The following is a 23,214-nucleotide window of genomic DNA, read 5'->3' on the forward strand; positions in this document are numbered from 1 at the left end:
TACACTCCACTGTAAACCCTGATATACCCCACTGTGAACCCTGATACACCCCACTGTAAACCCTGATATACCCCACTGTAAACCCTGAAACACCCCACTGTAAACCCTGACACACCCCACTGTAAACCCTGATATACCCCACTGTGAACCCTGATACACCCCACTGTAAACCCTGATATACCCCACTGTAAACCCTGATACACTCCACTGTAAACCCTGATATACCCCACTGTGAACCCTGATACACCCCACTGTAAACCCTGATACACCCCACTGTAAACCCTGATACACCCCACTGTAAACCCTGATATACCCCACTGTGAACCCTGATACACCCCACTATAAACCCTGATATACCCCACTGTAAACCCTGATATACCCCACTGTAAACCCCGATGCACTCCACTGTGAACCCTGATACACTCCACTGTAAACCCCGATACACCCCACTGTAAACCCTGATACACTCCACTGTAAACCCTGATACACTCCACTGTAAACCCTGATACACTCCACTGTAAACCCTGATATACCCCACTGTAAACCCTGATACACTCCAATGTAAACCCTGATACACCCTACTGTAAACCCCGATACACTCCACTGTAAACCCTGATACACTCCAATGTAAACCCTGATACACCCTACTGTAAACCCCGATACACTCCACTGTAAACCCTGATACACCCCACTGTAAACCCTGATACACCCCACTGTAAACCCCGATACACCCCACTGTAAACCCTGATACACTCCACTGTAAACCCTGATATACCCCACTGTAAACCCTGATACACTCCACTGTAAACCCTGATACACACCACTGTAAACCCTGATACACTCCACTGTAAACCCTGATATACCCCACTGTAAACCCTGATACACCCCACTGTAAACCCTGATACACCCCACTGTAATCCCCGATATACCCCACTGTAAACCCTGATACACGCCACTGTAAACCCTGATACACCCCACTGTAAACCCCGATACACCCCACTGTAAACCCTGATACACCCCACTGTAAACCTCGATACACGCCACTGTAATCCCCGATACATCCCACTGTAAACCCTGATACACCCCACTGTAAACCCCGATACACTCCACTGTAAACCCTGATACACCCCACTGTAAACCCTGATATATCCCACTGTAAACCCTGATACACTCCACTCTAAACCCTGATACACCCCACTGTAAACCCTGATATACCCCACTGTAAACCCTGAAACACCCCACTGTAAACCCTGACACACCCCACTGTAAACCCAGATATACCCCACTGTGAACCCTGATACACCCCACTGTAAACCCTGATATACCCCACTGTAAACCCTGATACACTCCACTGTAAACCCTGATATACCCCACTGTGAACCCTGATACACCCCACTGTAAACCCTGATACACCCCACTGTAAACCCTGATACACCCCACTGTAAACCCTGATATACCCCACTGTAAACCTTGATACACGCCACTGTAATCCCCGATACATCCCACTGTAAACCCTGATACACCCCACTGTAAACCCCGATACACTCCACTGTAAACCCTGATACACCCCACTGTAAACCCTGATATATCCCACTGTAAACCCTGATACACTCCACTCTAAACCCTGATACACCCCACTGTAAACCCTGATACACCCCACTGTAAACCCTGATACACCCCACTGTAAACCCTGATACACCCCACTGTAAACCCTGATACACCCCACTGTAAACCTCGATACACGCCACTGTAATCCCCGATACATCCCACTGTAAACCCTGATACACCCCACTGTAAACCCCGATACACTCCACTGTAAACCCTGATACACCCCACTGTAAACCCTGATATATCCCACTGTAAACCCTGATACACTCCACTCTAAACCCTGATACACCCCACTGTAAACCCTGATATACCCCACTGTAAACCCTGAAACACCCCACTGTAAACCCTGACACACCCCACTGTAAACCCTGATATACCCCACTGTGAACCCTGATACACCCCACTGTAAACCCTGATATACCCCACTGTAAACCCTGATACACTCCACTGTAAACCCTGATATACCCCACTGTGAACCCTGATACACCCCACTGTAAACCCTGATACACCCCACTGTAAACACTGATACACCCCACTGTAAACCCTGATATACCCCACTGTGAACCCTGATACACCCCACTATAAACCCTGATATACCCCACTGTAAACCCTGATATACCCCACTGTAAACCCCGATGCACTCCACTGTAAACCCTGATACACTCCACTGTAAACCCCGATACACCCCACTGTAAACCCTGATACACTCCACTGTAAACTCTGATACACTCCACTGTAAACCCTGATACACTCCACTGTAAACCCTGATATACCCCACTGTAAACCCTGATACACTCCAATGTAAACCCTGATACACCCTACTGTAAACCCCGATACACTCCACTGTAAACCCTGATACACTCCAATGTAAACCCTGATACACCCTACTGTAAACCCCGATACACTCCACTGTAAACCCTGATACACCCCACTGTAAACCCTGATACACCCCACTGTAAACCCCGATACACCCCACTGTAAACCCTGATACACTCCACTGTAAACCCTGATATACCCCACTGTAAACCCTGATACACTCCACTGTAAACCCTGATACACACCACTGTAAACCCTGATACACTCCACTGTAAACCCTGATATACCCCACTGTAAACCCTGATACACCCCACTGTAAACCCTGATACACCCCACTGTAAACCCTGATACACCCCACTGTAATCCCCGATATACCCCACTGTAAACCCTGATACACGCCACTGTAAACCCTGATACACCCCACTGTAAACCCCGATACACCCCACTGTAAACCCTGATACACCCCACTGTAAACCTCGATACACGCCACTGTAATCCCCGATACATCCCACTGTAAACCCTGATACACCCCACTGTAAACCCCGATACACTCCACTGTAAACCCTGATACACCCCACTGTAAACCCTGATATATCCCACTGTAAACCCTGATACACTCCACTCTAAACCCTGATACACCCCACTGTAAACCCTGATACACTCCACTGTAAACCCTGATACACCCCAGTGTAAACCCCGATACACTCCACTGTAAACCCTGATACACCCCACTGTAAACCCTGATACACCCCACTGTAAACCCTGATACACCCCAGTGTAAACCCTGATACACCCCACTGTAAACCCTGATACACCCCACTGTAAACCCCGATACACCCCACTGTAAACCCCGATACACTCCACTGTAAACCCTGATACACTCCACTGTAAACCCTGATATACCCCACTGTAAACCCTGATACACTCCACTGTAAACCCTGATACACTCCACTGTAAACCCTGATACACTCCACTGTAAACCCTGATATACCCCACTGTAAACCCTGATACACTCCAATGTAAACCCTGATACACTCCACTGTAAACCCTGATACACCCCACTGTGAACCCCGATATACCCCACTGTAAACCCTGATACACCCCACTGTAAACCCTGATACACCCCACTGTAATCCCCGATATACCCCACTGTAAACCCTGATACACGCCACTGTAAACCCTGATACATCCCACTGTAAACCCCGATATACCCCACTGTAAACCCTGATACACCCCACTGTAAACCCTGATACACTCCACTGTAAACCCTGATACATCCCACTGTAAACCCCGATATACCCCACTGTAAACCCTGATACACTCCAATGTAAACCCTGATACACTCCACTGTAAACCCTGATACACCCCACTGTGAACCCCGATATACCCCACTGTAAACCCTGATACACCCCACTGTAAACCCTGATACATCCCACTGTAAACCCTGATACACCCCACTGTAAACCCCGATATACCCCACTGTAAACCCTGATACATCCCACTGTAAACCCCGATATACCCCACTGTAAACCCTGATATACCCCACTGTAAACCCTGATACATCCCACTGTAAACCCCGATATACCCCACTGTGAACCCTGATACACTCCAATGTAAACCCTGATACACCCCACTGTAAACCCTGATATACCCCACTGTGAACCCTGATACACCCCACTGTAAACCCTGATATACCCCACTGTAAACCCTGATACACCCCACTGTAAACCCTGATACACCCCACTGTAAACCCTGATACACCCCACTGTAAACCCCGATACACCCCATTGTAAACCCCGATACACCCCACTGTAAACCCTGATACACCGCACTGTAAACCCTGATACACCCCACTGTAATCCCCGATATACCCCACTGTAAACCCTGATACACCCCACTGTAAACCCTGATACACCCCACTGTAAACCCCGATATACCCCACTGTAAACCCTGATACACCCCACTGTAAACCCTGATACACTCCACTGTAAACCCTGATACACCCCACTGTAAACCCTGATACACTCCAATGTAAACCCTGATACACTCCACTGTAAACCCTGATACATCCCACTGTAAACCCCGATATACCCCACTGTAAACCCTGATATACCCCACAGTAAACCCTGATACACCCCACTGTGAACCCCGATATACCCCACTGTAAACCCTGATACATCCCACTGTAAACCCTGATACACCCCACTGTAAACCCTGATACACCCCACTGTAAACCCTGATACACCCCACTGTAAACCCTGATACACCCCACTGTAAACCCTAATATACCCCACTGTAATCCCTGATACACCCCACTGTAAACCCTAATATACCCCACTGTAAACCCTGATACACCCCACTGTAAACCCCGATACACCCCACTGTAAACCCCGATACACCCCACTGTAAACCCTGATACACTCCACTGTAAACCCTGATATACCCCACTGTGAACCCTGATACACTCCACTGTAAACCCTGATATACCCCACTGTGAACCCTGATACACCCCACTGTAAACCCTGATATACCCCACTGTAAACCCTGAAACACCCCACTGTAAACCCTGACACACCCCACTGTAAACCCTGATATACCCCACTGTGAACCCTGATACACCCCACTGTAAACCCTGATATACCCCACTGTAAACCCTGATACACTCCACTGTAAACCCTGATATACCCCACTGTGAACCCTGATACACCCCACTGTAAACCCTGATACACCCCACTGTAAACCCTGATACACCCCACTGTAAACCCTGATATACCCCACTGTGAACCCTGATACACCCCACTATAAACCCTGATATACCCCACTGTAAACCCTGATATACCCCACTGTAAACCCCGATGCACTCCACTGTGAACCCTGATACACTCCACTGTAAACCCCGATACACCCCACTGTAAACCCTGATACACTCCACTGTAAACCCTGATACACTCCACTGTAAACCCTGATACACTCCACTGTAAACCCTGATATACCCCACTGTAAACCCTGATACACTCCAATGTAAACCCTGATACACCCTACTGTAAACCCCGATACACTCCACTGTAAACCCTGATACACTCCAATGTAAACCCTGATACACCCTACTGTAAACCCCGATACACTCCACTGTAAACCCTGATACACCCCACTGTAAACCCTGATACACCCCACTGTAAACCCCGATACACCCCACTGTAAACCCTGATACACTCCACTGTAAACCCTGATACACTCCAATGTAAACCCTGATACATTCCACTGTAAACCCTGATACACCCCACTGTGAACCCCGATATACCCCACTGTAAACCCTGATACACCCCACTGTAATCCCCGATATACCCCACTGTAAACCCTGATACACCCCACTGTAAACCCTGATACATCCCACTGTAAACCCCGATATACCCCACTGTAAACCCTGATACACCCCACTGTAACCCCTGATACACTCCACTGTAAACCCTGATACACCCCACTGTAAACCCTGATACACTCCAATATAAACCCTGATACATCCCACTGTAAACCCCGATATACCCCACTGTAAACCCTGATACACCCCACTGTAACCCCTGATACACTCCACTGTAAACCCTGATACACCCCACTGTAAACCCTGATACATCCCACTGTAAACCCTGATACACGCCACTGTAAACCCTGATACATCCCACTGTAAACCCCGATATACCCCACTGTAAACCCTGATATACCCCACAGTAAACCCTGATACACCCCACTGTGAACCCTGATACACCCCACTGTAAACCCTGATATCCCCCACTGTAAACCCTGATACACCCCACGGAAAACCCCGATACACCCCACTGTAAACCCTGATACACTCCACTGTAAACCCTGATATACCCCACTGTGAACCCTGATACACTCCAATGTAAACCCTGATACACCCCACTGTAAACCCTGATATACCCCACTGTGAACCCTGATACACCCCACTGTAAACCCTGATATACCCCACTGTAAACCCTGATACACCCCACTGTAAACCCTGATACACCCCACTGTAAACCCTGATACACTCCACTGTAAACCCTGATACACCCCACTGTAAACCCTGATACACCCCACTGTAAACCCTGATACACCCCACTGTAAACCCTGATACACTCCACTGTAAACCCTGATACACTCCACTGTAAACCCTGATACATTCCACTGTAAACCCTGATACACCCCACTGTGAACCCCGATACACCCCATTGTAAACCCCGATACACCCCACTGTAAACCCTGATACACCCCACTGTAAACCCTGATACACCCCACTGTAATCCCCGATATACCCCACTGTAAACCCTGATACACCCCACTGTAAACCCTGATACGCCCCACTGTAAACCCCGATATACCGCACTGTAAACCCTGATACACCCCACTGTAAACCCTGATACACTCCACTGTAAACCCTGATACACCCCACTGTAAACCCTGATACACCCCACTGTAAACCCTGATACACCCCACTGTAATCCCCGATATACCCCACTGTAAACCCTGATACACCCCACTGTAAACCCTGATACACCCCACTGTAAACCCCGATATACCCCACTGTAAACCCTGATACACCCCACTGTAAACCCTGATACACCCCACTGTAAACCCTGATACATCCCACTGTAAACCCCGATATACCCCACTGTAAACCCTGATATACCCCACAGTAAACCCTGATACACCCCACTGTGAACCCCGATATACCCCACTGTAAACCCTGATACATCCCACTGTAAACCCTGATACACCCCACTGTAAACCCTGATACATCCCACTGTAAACCCCGATATACCCCACTGTAAACCCTGATATACCCCACAGTAAACCCTGATACACCCCACTGTGAACCCTGATACACCCCACTGTAAACCCTGATATCCCCCACTGTAAACCCTGATACACCCCACTGTAAACCCTGATACACCCCACTGTGAACCCCGATATACCCCACTGTAAACCCTGATACATCCCACTGTAAACCCTGATACACCCCACTGTAAACCCTGATACATCCCACTGTAAACCCCGATACACCCCATTGTAAACCCCGATACACCCCACTGTAAACCCTGATACATCCCACTGTAAACCCCGATATACCCCACTGTAAACCCTGATATACCCCACAGTAAACCCTGATACACCCCACTGTGAACCCTGATACACCCCACTGTAAACCCTGATATACCCCACTGTAAACCCTGATACACCCCACTGTAAACCCTGATATACCCCACTGTGAGCCCTGATACACCCCACTGTAAACCCTGATATACCCCACTGTAAACCCTGATATACCCCACTGTAAACCCTGATACATCCCACTGTAAACCCCGATACACCCCACTGTAAACCCTGATACACCCCAGTGTAAACCCTGATATACCCCACTGTAAACCCTGATACACCCCACTGTAAACCCTGATACACCCCACTGTAAACCCTGATATACCCCACTGTAAACCCTGATACACCCCACTGTAAACCCTGATACACCCCAGTGTAAACCCTGATACACCCCACTGTAAACCCTGATACATCCCACTGTAAACCCTGATACACCCCACTATAAACCCTGATACACCCCACTGTAAACCCTGATACACCCCACTGTAAACCCTGATACACCCCACTGTAAACCCTGATACACCCCACTGTAAACCCCGATACACCCCACTGTAAACCCTGATACACCCCACTGTAAACCCTGATACACCCCACTGTAAACCCCGATATACCCCACTGTAAACCCTGATACACCCCACTGTAAACCCCGATACACCCCACTGTAAACCCTGATATACCCCACTGTAAACCCTGATACACCCCACTGTAAACCCTGATACACCCCACTGTAAACCCTGATATACCCCACTGTAAACCCTGATACACCCCACTGTAAACCCTGATACACCCCACTGTAAACCCTGATACACTCCACTGTAAACCCTGATACACCCCAGTGTAAACCCTGATATACCCCACTGTAAACCCTGATACACCCCACTGTAAACCCTGATACACCCCACTGTAAACCCTGATACACCCCACTGTAAACCCTGATACACCCCACTGTAAACCCCGATACATCCCACTGTAAACCCTGATACACCCCACTGTAAACCCTGATACATCCCACTGTAAACCCCGATACACCCCATTGTAAACCCCGATACACCCCACTGTAAACCCTGATACATCCCACTGTAAACCCCGATATACCCCACTGTAAACCCTGATATACCCCACAGTAAACCCTGATACACCCCACTGTGAACCCTGATACACCCCACTGTAAACCCTGATATACCCCACTGTAAACCCTGATACACCCCACTGTAAACCCTGATATACCCCACTGTGAACCCTGATACACCCCACTGTAAACCCTGATATACCCCACTGTAAACCCTGATATACCCCACTGTAAACCCTGATACATCCCACTGTAAACCCCGATACACCCCACTGTAAACCCTGATACACCCCAGTGTAAACCCTGATATACCCCACTGTAAACCCTGATACACCCCACTGTAAACCCTGATACACCCCACTGTAAACCCTGATATACCCCACTGTAAACCCTGATACACCCCACTGTAAACCCTGATACACCCCAGTGTAAACCCTGATACACCCCACTGTAAACCCTGATACATCCCACTGTAAACCCTGATACACCCCACTATAAACCCTGATACACCCCACTGTAAACCCTGATACACCCCACTGTAAACCCTGATACACCCCACTGTAAACCCTGATACACCCCACTGTAAACCCCGATACACCCCACTGTAAACCCTGATACACCCCACTGTAAACCCTGATACACCCCACTGTAAACCCCGATATACCCCACTGTAAACCCTGATACACCCCACTGTAAACCCCGATACACCCCACTGTAAACCCTGATATACCCCACTGTAAACCCTGATACACCCCACTGTAAACCCTGATACACCCCACTGTAAACCCTGATATACCCCACTGTAAACCCTGATACACCCCACTGTAAACCCTGATACACCCCACTGTAAACCCTGATACACTCCACTGTAAACCCTGATACACCCCAGTGTAAACCCCGATACACCCCACTGTAAACCCTGATACACCCCACTGTAAACCCTGATACACCCCACTGTAAACCCTGATACACCCCACTGTAAACCCTGATACACCCCACTGTAAACCCTGATATACCCCACTGTAAACCCTGATACACCCCACTGTAAACCCTGATACACCCCACTGTAAACCCCGATACACCCCACTGTAAACTCCGATGCACTGTACCCCATTTTTACCACCACAATCTCTTTGTGATGTCTGTCGTGACACATTCCCTACTCTCTTTCTTTGCAGGAACTTGGTGATTTGGAATCCGAAGTGAAGAACATTGAAAATAAACTTTTGAAGATCAACACCATCCTGTCCTCCATTAAACTCTGTGACCTCCCCATCGTGGAGCATTTGGAGAACAGACAGGTAGCAGCATTGTCCCTGCATATTAGTGTCTTTGACGTTCCTGACATTTGATACAATTTCCTCCTAAAGCCAATAGAGTGTATTGTGTTGGTTTGCTCTTGTTGGTGATGGGTCTGCACCTGGTAATGTCTAGCCATTGAATCCTGATCGGCCTCTGAATGCTCTTCCCCATTTAGATCATGTATTTCCAGTGCTTCTGTAATCAATGTGAAATGCACAGATGTGCTTTTGCATCTTCTATAAAACCGTTTCTTTCCTGAATTTAGATAATCCTGGAGAACCTTGAGGAGATGAAGGAGCTTGTTGGTATGATGGAGCACTGTAAGGAGACTCTGGGAATAACGCCAGAGGCAATCTGTACGGTCGAGGTCTTCACCAAGATTCAGCACCTGTCCACAGAACTGACACATCTGCAGGAGGTGACAACGCAGCAGAGCACCATGTTACAGGTACATCACCTGACAGCCTGGAGAGTGAGCTCACAGACTGGTCCCTTACCTCACTCACTGACTGTTCATCCTACTTTAAAAATATTAATTTATGTGATATGGGTGTCACTGTTTGGGCTTCATTTATTTCCTGTCCCTAGTTGCCCCCCTTGTGAAGGTGGGGGTGAGCTGCCTTCTTGAACCGCTGCAGTCCGTGTGCTGTGGGTAGACCCACAATGTCCCTTAGGGAGGAAATTCCAGGATTCTGACCCAGTGACAGTGAAGAAACGGTGATATATTTCCAAGTCAGGATGATGAGTGGCTTGAAGGGGAACTTGCAGGGGGTGGTGTTCCCATGTATCTGCTGCCCTTGTCCTTCTAGATGGAAGTGGCTGTGGGTTTGGAAGGTGCTGCCTGAGGGTCTTTGGTGAGTTTCTGCAGTGCACCTTGTAGATGGTACACACTGCTGCTGAGTGTCAGTGGTGGAGGGAGTGGGTGTTTGTGGATGTGGTGCCAATCAAGCGGCTGCTTTGTCCTGGATGGTATCGAGCTCCTTAGAGCTGAACCCATCCAGGGCAAGTGGGGAGTATTCCATCACATGCCGTGTCGATGGTGGACAGGCTTTGGGGATTCAGGAGGTGAGTTACTCGCCGCAGGATTCCCATGGATTGGTGAGCCTATCTCCTGAGCAGAAACTCTAATCCATATCAAATATTCATCTCCAGCTGTACAGGTGGTACCTGCTGGAATTCTCATTCTGAACTGGTGGCATGGTGGCTCAGTGGTTAGCACTGCTGCCTTACAGTGCCACGGACCTGGGTTCAATTCCAACCTTGGGACAATTGCCTTTTGTGGAGTTTGCACATTTTCCCCATGTCTGTGTGGATTTGCTCTGGCTTCCTCCCACAATTGAAAGATGTGTAGGTTAGGTGAATTGGCCATGCTAAAATGTCCATAGTGTTAGGTGCATTAGTCAGAGGGAAATGGGTCTGGGTGGGTTACTCATCAGAGGGTCGGAGGGTCCTGTTTCCACACTGTAGGGATTCTATGAACCCTGCTTCTCATTCGACCCTTTCCCTGTGAAGCATATTAGAATATCTTGTTACATTAAAGACCATTACCTGCTCAATGTTTATATCTCACCACACAGCTATCTCTGGTGTTTACCAAGAATTGATCCTTCGGCCCTCCGATTGCTCATCTACACACTGCCCTCTAGTGACACCATCTGAATGCACAGTGTCCACACTCAGCTCCAACTCACTGCCCTCTCTGAACTCCTCTACTGTCTCTGACTTGTCAGATAACGTCCAGTGTTGGAGGAGCAGTAATTCCCAGGAATGAAAGATAAGAAAGACAGGCCGTTGTTTTCAGCCTCTGTCTAAACTCTGTTCCTTAGCTACTAACTCCTTCCCTACCCCTGCAACAGCTCAGCCAGATATTTTGCAACCTTTGCCTCTCATTTGAACCGGGTCGAATGCTCACACACATATCCGCTGAAGATTAAAACCACCCATTTCCAACCTGTAACATCACCAGTTACTGCCTCTACCTCAGCTCCTCTGCTGCTCAAACCCTTATCAATGTCTTTGTTAAATCAGAAATTCACGACCACAGTACACTCTGTACCATCCACTTTCACTTGTATCTTAAATATTGAAACTCATCCAATGCCTGAATGGCAACTTGTACAGAGTCCTGTTCACCAGTCACCAAAGATGTCGAAGCACCTGGGTGTCCTGGTGCATGAATCTCAGCCTCAGCATCTGGGTACAGCAAGTAATTCAGAAAACAAATGTTATCATCTATTGAGAGAGGAACTGAATGCAGGGAGTAGGGAGGTTACGCTTTCGTTATACAGAGCATCGGTGAGACCACATCTGAAGGTCTGTGTTCACTCCTGGTCACCTGCTTTAGGGAAGATGTTTGGAGAAGGTTTACCAAACTATTACCAGGAATGAGTGGGCCATCTGACAAAGAAAGATTGACTAGGTTGAGTCTGTGTCTACTGGAGTTTATAAAAGTTAGATGTGACTTGATTGAAATATACAACATCCTGAGGGAACTTGGCTGGGTGCATGTAGAGAGGATGTGGAGAATCTAGAACTTGGGAACACTTTAATGGATTGTCCATTTAAAACAGAGATGACAAGTTTTGTCTTTCTCAAAATGTTGAGTCTTTGGAACTCTCTTCCTTAAAAGATGTGGGAGCAGAATCTTTGAATATATTTAAGATTGAGACAGATAAGATTCTTCATAAGCCAGGGATGGGGAGGGGGTGGGGGGTGCTGAAATGTATTGAGGGTAAGTGGGTACACAGTGTAATCGGATCAGCCATGAATGGCTTGTTGAGGTACATCGGCTATAGAGTTGACAGGACCTCAATTTCAAACTTCTCATCTTTGTTTCCAAACCCTCCCTATCCTTGCCTGCTCCGTCTCTCTGCAATCTCCGCTTACCTCGTAACCCTCCAAGACCCCTGCACTTCTCCAATTCCAAATTGCCCCAATTACCATCATTCCATCTTTGACAGCTGTGCCTTGGAGCTGTTTGGATGCCAAGTTCTGGAATTCCCTCCCTAAACCTCTGCTGTCACCCCCATTAAGATGCTGCTTAAACCTATGACCAGATTCTTGTTTCTATGACCTATATGTCTTTATGTGGTTGGTGTTGCATTTTCTTTGATAACAATTCTGAAGTGAGTCTTGGGATGTTTTACCATGTTAGACAGTGCAAAGTAACAAGTTGTTGCTGTCTGTACCAATTTGTGTGTGTATCTGGGAATATATTGCTGTTTGGCATGTGAAGCTCCTTTCATTTGGTACCATGTTATTATCTCTTCCAGTCACTGTTGGAAAAATTACAGGAATATAACACAGAGATGGAGAGGTTACAGCAGGTGAGTACATGTAGCAGAGGACACATGTTCCTCCCATCCCCATTCACATGTCTTCAGGACTGAGGCTGGAATCAGATACTCACCATGTCCCCTCTTGTGAACAATAATATTGACATGACAATCTAGTTCAGTATCATTCACCCGTTGACCAGATGAAGGAGAGGAAGACCGGGATGGCAGTTCCTCTGTCCACAGGGAATGTGAGACGATCCTTGCACTGCTTCTCGATCACCCTTCTTCAGATACTTGCACTTGTTTGTAGGATGGTGTGGAGGTGTTGGAGTTGGACTGGGGTGGGCAAGGTCAGAGGGTCACACAATACCAGGTTATAGTCCAACAGGTTTATTTGAAATCCACAAGCTTTCGGAGCGCTGCTCCTTCATCCCCTGACTACAACCTGGTATTATGTGGCTTCTGACTTTGTTTGTAGGAGGCACAGGGTGACTGGTTCCCATTTATAAAGGTCTTTACTTTATCAATTAAAATCACAGCTTACAACAGCTGGAAAGAGAAAACAAACTGTATACCTTCAGACTTGGGATGCTTTTTACTGCAGCACAGAAACACAGCTCCATCTCCTCCAAAGGTCCCCTGGGTTCTGCCAAAGCATTCACAGCCCCAAGTTGTTCAGTATCTGGGAGCCAATCACATCACTGTTGGCAGGCAGAAAACCTTAGTCTTTGATTAACATGTCATCAGCCCGCAGACCAATCAGCTACTTGTTACCAACCAAATCTCCATTTGTATGCACCTCTTGACTCCAGTTCCTCTCCAATCAGGCTTTACTGTTGCTGCCTAAACTGTACTGCCAAAAATGTCAAGTTACTTCTAAATTTAAAAAAAATCTTTTGACAATCCTTGATTTTTAAAACAGTTCTTTCCCCGTTTCGGTCTACATCCAAAAGCACAAAGAAACGAAAAGGTGTGGTTTTTACATTTCTCAATCATTCAAAACCAATGATGGATATGCAAATAAAAGTTGACATAGTCAAATAAGACAATAAGTTGTGCTGCCATTGGACAGAAAGGACTAGTGATCAGTTTAACCTGAGGATCACCCCACCTCACAAAACTAACAACTAAAAAATTAAAAGTAAAAATGCAACAGTCACTTCCCCACATCCTGGATTTGCCTCCCTCAATCTTTCTGCCTCACCCTCTGCCATAAGGATCCTCCTTATAATAAAACCATTTGGCCAATATTTCATTCCCCTCCCACGAATGTCCCCTACTGTTGTAGTCATTCCTTTCTGATTTATATGAGCTGCCTTGGGACATTATAACTCTAAACTTGTGCGATTATTGAGTGTTTTCAGATAAGGAGGAGAAAGTGGGGACTGCAGATCCTGGAGATCAGAGCTTAAAAATGTGTTGCTGGAAAAGCGCAGCAGGTCAGGCAGCATCAAAGGAGCAGGAGAATCGACGTTTCGGGCATTCCTGAAGAAGGGCTTATGCCCAAAACCTCGATTCTCCTGCTCCTTTGATGCTGCCTGGCCTGCTGCGCTTTTCCAGCAACATATTTTTAAGCTCTGTTTTCAGATAAGGGCTAGCATATACCTAATGGAATGAATGGGCTCCCTCAGGGGATGCCTATGGAACAAGGGTCAGTTTGTGTGGGAGGACTTGGGGAAATATTCGAGGCTGACTAAACCTCTATCATGTTCCCAGGTGGGTGAGCTTTATGATGAAACACAAGGCGAGAGGCTGGCTAGTCTGACCGAGCGGAGGGAGTTACTGTTGAACAGTACACAGGAAGCACTGACTCAGCTTGTACAAGACAAGCCAGAGGGTGAGGAGCCGGCTGACAAGAGCAGCAGAGAGGAAGAGCAGTCAGCCACAGCACTGAGCAACCTCCCCTGGGACTCCAAGGTACTTCCTCGTCCGGACGTGGAGCTGGGACCGGGTTGGGTTCCAACATTTTCCAGGTGAAATTTGGGGCTGGGACATTTATGAGCTGGCTGACTATGACAGGCTGAGCATCAGCTACAGGAGTGTGGTGGTGATCTTACTGATCATACTGAGAAACAAGAGTCAAATTCAACCCTGACTACAGTGAGAATTCAAATTTCAATCCTCCAAACTCGAGAAATAAAAAAGCTGCTCTGTCGAAGGGTCAGTGCTGAGGGAGTGCCGCACTGTCGGAGGGTCCATACTGAAGGAGTGCGCATTATCGGAGGGTCAGTGCTGAGGGAGTGCCACACTGTCGGAGGGTCCATACTGAAGGAGTGTGCATTATCAGAGGGTTGGTGCTGAGGGAGTGCTGCACTGTCACAGTACTGAGGGAATGCACACTATCGGAGGGTCAGTGCTGAGGGACCACTGCATTGTCGGAGGGTCAGTGCTGAGGGAGCATCACATTGTTAGTTGGTCAGTACTGAGGGAATGCTGCGATGTCAGAGGGTCAACACTGAGAGAGCACTGCACTGTCGGAAGGTCAGCGCTGAGGGAGTGCCACATGCACTGTTGGAGGGCTTGTACTGAGGGAGCGCCGCACTCTCACAGGGTCAGTGTTTAAGGAGATAGCTCCATATTCAGTTAACTACTTTGTTATTGTTGTCATGTGGGAAATGCAGCAGTCTGTGCACAGTAAGATCCCACCAACAGCATTGGGATTGTGTCGAGATGATCTGTTGACTGATTGGCCTGGATACCATGGTGAACAGTCCTCTGCCCTGCCCCTTTCCTACAATGCAATGATATGGGGTGTCTTACATTCTCCCCAGCAGAGAGATGGTGACTCAGCAAAGAGTCTCTGACAGTGCAGCACTCCGTCTGGGTCAGCTTGGCTTTGTGTGTTCCAGTCCTTGAGTGGGACTGAACCCAGAGTGGACTGAGGTGAAAGGTGGATAAAAACAATGACTGCAGATCCTGGAAACCAGATTCTGGATCAGTGGTGCTGGAAGAGCACAGCAATTCAGGCAGCATCCGAGGAGCAGCAAAATCGACGTTTCAGGCAAAAGCCCTTCATCAGGAATAAAGGCAGAGAGCCTGAAGGGTGGAGAGATAAGCTAGAGGGGGGTGGGGGTGGGGAGAGAGTAGCATAGAGTACAATAAGTCAGTGGGGGAGGGGATGAAGGTGATAGGTCAGGGAGGAGAGGGTGGAGTGGATAGGTGGAAAAGGAGATAGGCAGGTAGGACAAGTCCGGATAAGTCATGGGGACAGTGCTGAGCTGGAAGTTTGGAACTGGGGTGAGGTGGGGGAAGGGGAAATGAGGAAGCTGTTGAAGTCCACATTGATGCCCTGGGATTGAAGTGTTCCGAGGCAGAAGATGAGGCGTTCTTCCTCCAGGGTCTGGTGGTGAGGGAGTGGCGGTGAAGGTGGGTGTGCTGCCAGAGGGATGAGGATTCACACCGACTGGAGAATAACAACAACAGAACAGGAGGGTCTGTCTGTCTGACTGTCTGTCTGACTGTCTGACTGTCTGACTGTCTGTCTGACTGTCTGTCTGACTGTCTGTCTGACTGTCTGACTGTCTGACTGTCTGTCTGACTGTCTGTCTGACTGTCTGTCTGTCTGACTGTCTGTCTGACTGTCTGTCTGACTGTCTGTCTGTCTGACTGTCTGACTGCCTGTCTGACTCTGAGTGTGTGCAGACCGTTGATTGGAGGGGAAGTTGGGCAATAATTACACAATGCACTTCTGCTGCCAGTTTACATTGTGTGTGAAATCCCACAGATTTCTTCAGAGATACAGCACAGAAGATTGGACTCAGTAAAGTTTAGAAGGATGAGGGCAGATCTGATTGAACTTTCCAGATTACTCATAGAGTGACAGGGAGAAGATTGTTCCATTAGTAGGAGAGACCAGGTGCAGGCAGCACAGCCTCAGGGTGAAGGGATAACCCTTTAAAACTGAGATGAGGAGGAATTTCTTCAGCCAGAGGGTAGTTACTAATCTGTGGAAATTATTGCTGCAGAGGACTGTAGAGGCCAAGTCACTGAGTGTGTTTAAGATGGAGATTGATAGGTTATATAGAACAAAGAACTATGGATGATAGAGAGCTGAAACAAAACCAGAAATTGCTGGTGAATCCCAGAAGGAGTGACAGCATCAGGGGAAGAAAGCAGACCTAACATTTTGAGTCCTGTGACACTTCATCAAAACAGAGATCGATGGGTTCTTGAATAGTAAAGGAATCAAGGGTTACAGAGAGAAAGCAGGAGGAAGGATGAGAAACTTATCAGCCATGTCAAATGATAAAGCAGATTTGATGGGCTGAATAGCCTAATTCTTCTCTTATATTCAAAGACCACCCTTTGACCCCCTCATTTCTGTGTTATTCCTTTGATATTCAATTATTCCCATTCGGCACAGTGCGGCACAATGGCTCATGGGGCGGCACGGTGGCTCAGTGGTTAGCACTGCTGCCTCACAGCACCAGGGACCCGGGTTCAATTCCCGCCTCGGGCAACTGTCTGTGTGGAGTCTGCACATTCTCCCCGTGTCTGTGTGGGTTTCCTCCGGGTGCTCCGGTTTCCTCCCACAGTCCAAAGATGTGCAGGTCAGGTGAATTGGCCATGCTAAATTGCCCATAGTGTTAGGTGCATTAGTCAAGGGTGAATGTAGGGGAAAGTGGGTCGCTCTTCGAAGGGTTGGTGTGGACTTGTAGGGCCAAAGGGCCTGTTTCCACACTGTAGGTAATCTAATCTCTCCAGCTTTTTCCTCATGGCCCTGCAGCTTTTTATCCTTTCTGGATAATTATCTGTTGAGCTTCCACCAGTATTTCTGTCATCAGATCCAACCAACCTGCTTCGGAAAATAATTCCCCAGCTTCCTTTCTTCGAAAGTTTTACCTTCAACTTGAGAAGCTGAGGTTGTTCAAGCCAGAGTCGAGCAAAGATCTAACAACGAAAGATACATGAAAATAACGAGAGCAAATCCAAAGGGAGCTGGGATGTGAATGTATCAATTCCGGAAGGTGTGTGGAATTCTGGATTTCATAAACAGAGGCTTAGATTGGGATTGTACACATCTTCCTGCAGGTGAGGAGAATATCGGGAGGTGTAGAAACGCAGTGTGGCCAGCAGCTGTACATCCTGTCCATCTCCACTGGGATTTTCTCTCTGCCAGGAGGTACATTAGACAGGCATCAGGGTCACGCTGGGCTGATTGAGGTCCCAGAGAATGGCCTCCTCCCACTGCCAATCCATTATGTGGGGAGGTCAATGCCCATGGAAGTACGCTGCTGAGTCTAACCTGCCAGTTCAGGCTGGATTTCGGCAACCTGCGTCCATCAGTGGCCTAATCCACTCGCCCCATCCCTGTCCCCCCAAACCACTGATGATCCAGTTCCCCCAACCCAAACCAGTCACAGGAGAAACCCTGGTCTTGTAGAGACCCCTGATTTCCCATGGTCCTGTCTCCTTGGCATCCTCTTCTTCAGTGGGATCCCTGAGAAATGTATCAGCTGTGATTGCAAGGCAGAGCAGGGTTGAGAGGCTGTATGGCCTAATTCTGCTCCTGTTTCAATGGTCTCCCTGCAGCCCCAGCTGAGGCTAATAACTTGCAGGGGCAAGAGTTCCTCTGTAGTGCAGTTGGAAGATCCAGCTCAAAACTCCAATTCCTTGGGAATGCTGGTAAAGCTGGGTCATTGTCCCAGATGGGAATGTTGAGGGGAGATCGGGTTGTTCAAGATCATGACAGAGTGGACAGGGAGAAACTGTTCCGATTCCTGCAAAGCTCAGGAACCAGAGCACACAGATTTAAGAGAAAGTGAGGACTGCAGATCCTGGAGATGAGAGTTGAAAAGTGTGGTGCTGGAAAGGCACAGCCGGTCAGGCAGCATCCGAGGAGCAGGAGAACATTCAGGCTTATGTCAATGCTCCTGCTTCTCAGATGTTGCCTAACCTGCTGTGCTTTTCCAGTGCCACACTTTTCCACACAGACTTAAGGTGATAACAAAAGAGACAATAGAGACACGAGGGAAAATGTTAACACAGACCGAGTTCTACTTTCTGCAACACATTGGCAGAGTGTTGGAGTCAGATTCAGAATGGGGAGAATTAGCAGGGCTAAGGGGAAAGGTGGTGGGACCAGCTACGTTGCTGTTACAGAGAACTGGCAAACACCTGACAGACCAAATTATTGTTAGTTATTCCTTCACGGGGTGTTGAATGTTGATGTTGTGGGTGTCACTGGCCAGGCCAGCATTTATGGCCAATCCCTAATTACCCAGGAGGGAGTTAAGAGTCACCCACAATACTGTGGGTCTGGAGTTACATATAGGCCAAACCAGGTAGGGATGGCAGTTTCCTTCCCTGAAGGACATCAGTGACCCAGATGGGTTTTTCCAACAATCAACAGTGGATTCATGGTCAGCATGAGACTTTTAATTCCAGATACTCAATGAATTCAAATCCCAGTGTGGGATTCAGACCTGAGTCCCCAGAACATTACCTGGCCTCTTACACTACTACCAATTCTATGATTCAATTCCATGTTGATGAGAGATGTTCAAACCCCTGATTAGATAGACAGATGATAGAAGAATGGCTGACCTGAGAGCACTGATCAAATATAATCAGCAACAGAAGTAGAAGTCTTAAAAAAGACAATATTCTTACCTTAGTCAAAAACACTTGTTTTTGTGGGTGGCACGGTGGCACAGTGGTTAGCACTGCTGCCTCACAGCGCCAGAGACCCGGGTTCAATTCCCGCCTCAGGCGACTGACTGTGAGGAATTTGCACATTCTCCCCGTGTCTGCGTGGGTTTCCTCCGGGTGCTCCGGTTTCCTCCCACAGTCCAAAGATGTGCAGGTTAGGTGAATTGGCCATGCTAAATTGCCCGTGGTGTTAGGTGAAGGGGTAAATGTAGGAGAATGGGTCTGGGTGGGTTGCGTGTCGGTGTGGACTTGTTGGGCCGAAGGGCCTGTTTCCACACTGTAAGTAATCTAATCTAATCAAATATCCACTTGAGGAGGGGGGGGGGGGGGGGGAAGAGAGAGAGAGAGAGAAAGAATTGAACTGGGTCAGGGTCTGTTAGAAAGAACACTTCACAATCACTTTTGCAGACACCAGCCTTTTATTTCAGATTTTTAAAAGAGTCAGCTTTTCAAACTGCCTGCAGGAAGGTTTGAGCCTGTGTTTGTGGGGCACAGGTTGTGTTGGAATTTCTGCCTCGTAAGGAACCAGCAGAGAAGGAGTCAGTTACTGTGTCACCAGTCAATGCCAAAGCAGCCTAAGGTGTGGATCTTGGGCTCGCATTGGTTTACATTATTAGCCAATCACCCAAATATTAGTTCAATGCTAATTTATGTTACAGGGTCAAAGCCAGGTACAGTCTTGAGCGAAGTCGGGTTAGAGTTTGGAAAATAAATTGCTTCAGTTCTTGTTCAGTCCAAAGTTTACAGTCTTACACTCTGTTCCCTTTTTGATAGTATACTGTGAGGTTCTTTTCATTAGAGTTAGAAAAACAAACTCTGCAGTAAAATGGGCGGTAAAGAGGTGTGTGTATTTGTTAATTTTGCCTTAAGCTGTATGGTCAGAAATCGCCCAGTTTTCCATTACAACAAACTCCGTTGTGCAACAGGAGTCCCAGTTTCTGGAAAGGCATGTGAGGGAGACTGTGACTGGGCCAGTTAGGCTTTTTCACAGCTACCCTATTGATAGGTATTGTCATCATCTTTCTCTGGATATTGTCAGCAAACGGCCTGCAGACTCAGGCCAGGCATCAAGGCCCACTTCATTGGCTTGTGCACGGGATCTAGGCTGCAAATTAAGTGAGGAACTGTCCTCCCTCTGAGTAGACCAGGGCTGCAGAGGGCATTAAAACTCCTTGGGCAGTGTTTTGAGGAAGAGCAGGTGAAGTTCTCTTCTGTCCTCAGGCCAGTATTCTCACCCTACTCCACAGGTTAGATTAGATCAGATTAGATTCCCTACAGTGTGGAAACAGGCCCTTTGGCCCAACAAGTCCATACCGACCCTCTGAAGTGTAACCCACCCAGACCCATTTCCCTCTGACTAATGCACCTAACACTACGGGCAATTTAGCATGGCCAATTCACCTGACCTGCACATCTTTGGACTGTGGGAGGAAACTGGAGCACCCGGAGGAAACCCACGCAGACACGGGGAGAATGTGCAAACTCCACACAGTCAGTCGCCCTGAGGCTGGAATCGAACCTGAGGTAGCAATGCTAACCACTGAGCCACCGTGCCACCCAGTGCTGTTTTTGGATCTTGTTGTGTGCCATGGTTCCTGTGTTACCATGGTGACAACATGTCAAAGTTACCTCCTTGACTGTGATGTGCTTTGGTGTGTCCTGAGTTTGTGAGGAAATGGGAGAGAAATGTTCTTTTATTCCAGGTCTCCCCTGATGGCAAACTGCCTTCCTTGTTAGAGGAGGATGAGGAACATGAAGAAGATGAGGACATTATAAAGTCAGGAGAGAGAAACCAAACCCTTGTACCTACACTGGCCCCCACACTGTCGGTAAGCCACTCCATCTGTTCTCCACCTGGCCCAGTGCTCACTGACCTACTGGCTCCCAAACCAGCAACATCTCGCTTTTACAGTTATTTGCCTAGTTTTCAAATCCGCCCTTAGCCTTGACCCTCCGTATCCCTGTAACCTCCTCCAATCCCAATTCTCCAAAATATCTGTGCTCCACAAATTCTGGCTTGTTACTTCACCCCGATTTTAATTACTGCACAGTTGGTGGATGAACTTTCAAATGTCTGGATCCTGAGCTCTGGAATTCTGTCCCTAAACTTCTCTCTCTCTATCTCTGGCAGCTTTAGGACTCTCCTTTAAACTGACCTCCTGAGCCAAGCTTTTGGTCAGCTGATTAATAATTCCTCGGTAACTCAGTGTCACATGTTAATTGATGCAGAGATTCACACGGTGCAGATAAGGCCCTTTGGCCCATCGAGTCTGCACTGATAAAACTACCACTAAAGCCACACTAATCCCAATTTCCTGCATTTGCCCCATATCCTTGAATGTTTGATATTTAGAACATAGAAGAATACAGCGCAGTACAGGCCCTTTGGCCCTCGATGTTGCGCCGATCCAAGCCCACCTAACCTATACTAACCCACTATCCTCCATATACCTATCCAATGCCCGCTTAAATGCCCATAAAGAGGGAGAGTCCACCACTGCTACTGGCAGGGCATTCCATGAACTTACGACTCGCTGAGTGAAGAACCTACCCCTAACTTCAGTCCTATATCTACCCCCCCTTAATTTAAAGCTATGCCCCCTTGTAATACCCGACTCCATACGCAGGAAAAGGTTCACACTGTCAACCCTATCTAACCCCCTAATCATCTTGTACACCTCAATCAAGTCACCCCTAAACCTTCTTTTCTCTAATGAAAACAGCCCCAAGTGTCTCAATCTTTCCTCATACGATCTTCCTTCCATACCAGGCAACATCCTGGTAAACCTCCTCTGCACCCGTTCCAGTGCCTCCACATCCTTCCTATAGTATGGCGACCAAAACTGCACACAATATTCCAGATGCGGCCGCACCAGAGTCTTATACAACTGCATCATGACCTCAGGACTCCGGAACTCAATTCCTCTACCAATAAAAGCCAGTACGCCATATGCCTTCCTCACTGCACTATTTATCTGGGTGGCAACTTTCAGAGATCTGTGTACATGGACACCAAGATCCCTCTGCTCATCCACACTACCAAGTATCCGACCATTAGCCCAGTACCCCATCTTTTTGTTATTCTTCCCAAAGTGAATCACCTCACACTTAGCTACATTGAATTCCATTTGCCACCTTTCTGCCCAGCTCTGCAGCTTCTCTATATCCTGCTGTAACCTGCCACATCCTTCCTCACTGTCAACAACTCCTCCGACTTTCGTATCATCCGCAAACTTGCTCACCCAACCTTCTAACCCATCTTCCAGGTCATTTATAAAAATGACAAACAGCAATGGTCCCAAAACAGATCCTTGCGGAACACCGCTAGTGACGGCA

At 47.8% G+C, this 23,214-nt stretch overlaps 1 protein-coding gene across 1 annotated transcript in view; it reads left to right on the forward strand.

Moving 5' to 3' along the window:
- LOC122547709 (uncharacterized) overlaps nucleotides 1–23,214 on the forward strand; it is a 609,753-nt gene that overhangs the window by 281,313 nt on the left and 305,226 nt on the right. Inside the window, exons 43-47 of the mRNA XM_087989511.1 lie at nucleotides 9,826–9,948; nucleotides 10,215–10,397; nucleotides 13,222–13,275; nucleotides 14,944–15,144; nucleotides 21,582–21,707. Coding sequence (XP_087845637.1) covers nucleotides 9,826–9,948; nucleotides 10,215–10,397; nucleotides 13,222–13,275; nucleotides 14,944–15,144; nucleotides 21,582–21,707 — 687 coding nt within the window. The remainder of the gene's footprint in view (nucleotides 1–9,825; nucleotides 9,949–10,214; nucleotides 10,398–13,221; nucleotides 13,276–14,943; nucleotides 15,145–21,581; nucleotides 21,708–23,214) is intronic.

This window comes from Chiloscyllium plagiosum, unplaced genomic scaffold (genome assembly GCF_037043375.1).
Source record: "Chiloscyllium plagiosum isolate Xiang-an unplaced genomic scaffold, Cpla_swu_hap1 HiC_scaffold_8, whole genome shotgun sequence".
In the NCBI taxonomy this organism is placed as follows: domain Eukaryota; kingdom Metazoa; phylum Chordata; class Chondrichthyes; order Orectolobiformes; family Hemiscylliidae; genus Chiloscyllium; species Chiloscyllium plagiosum.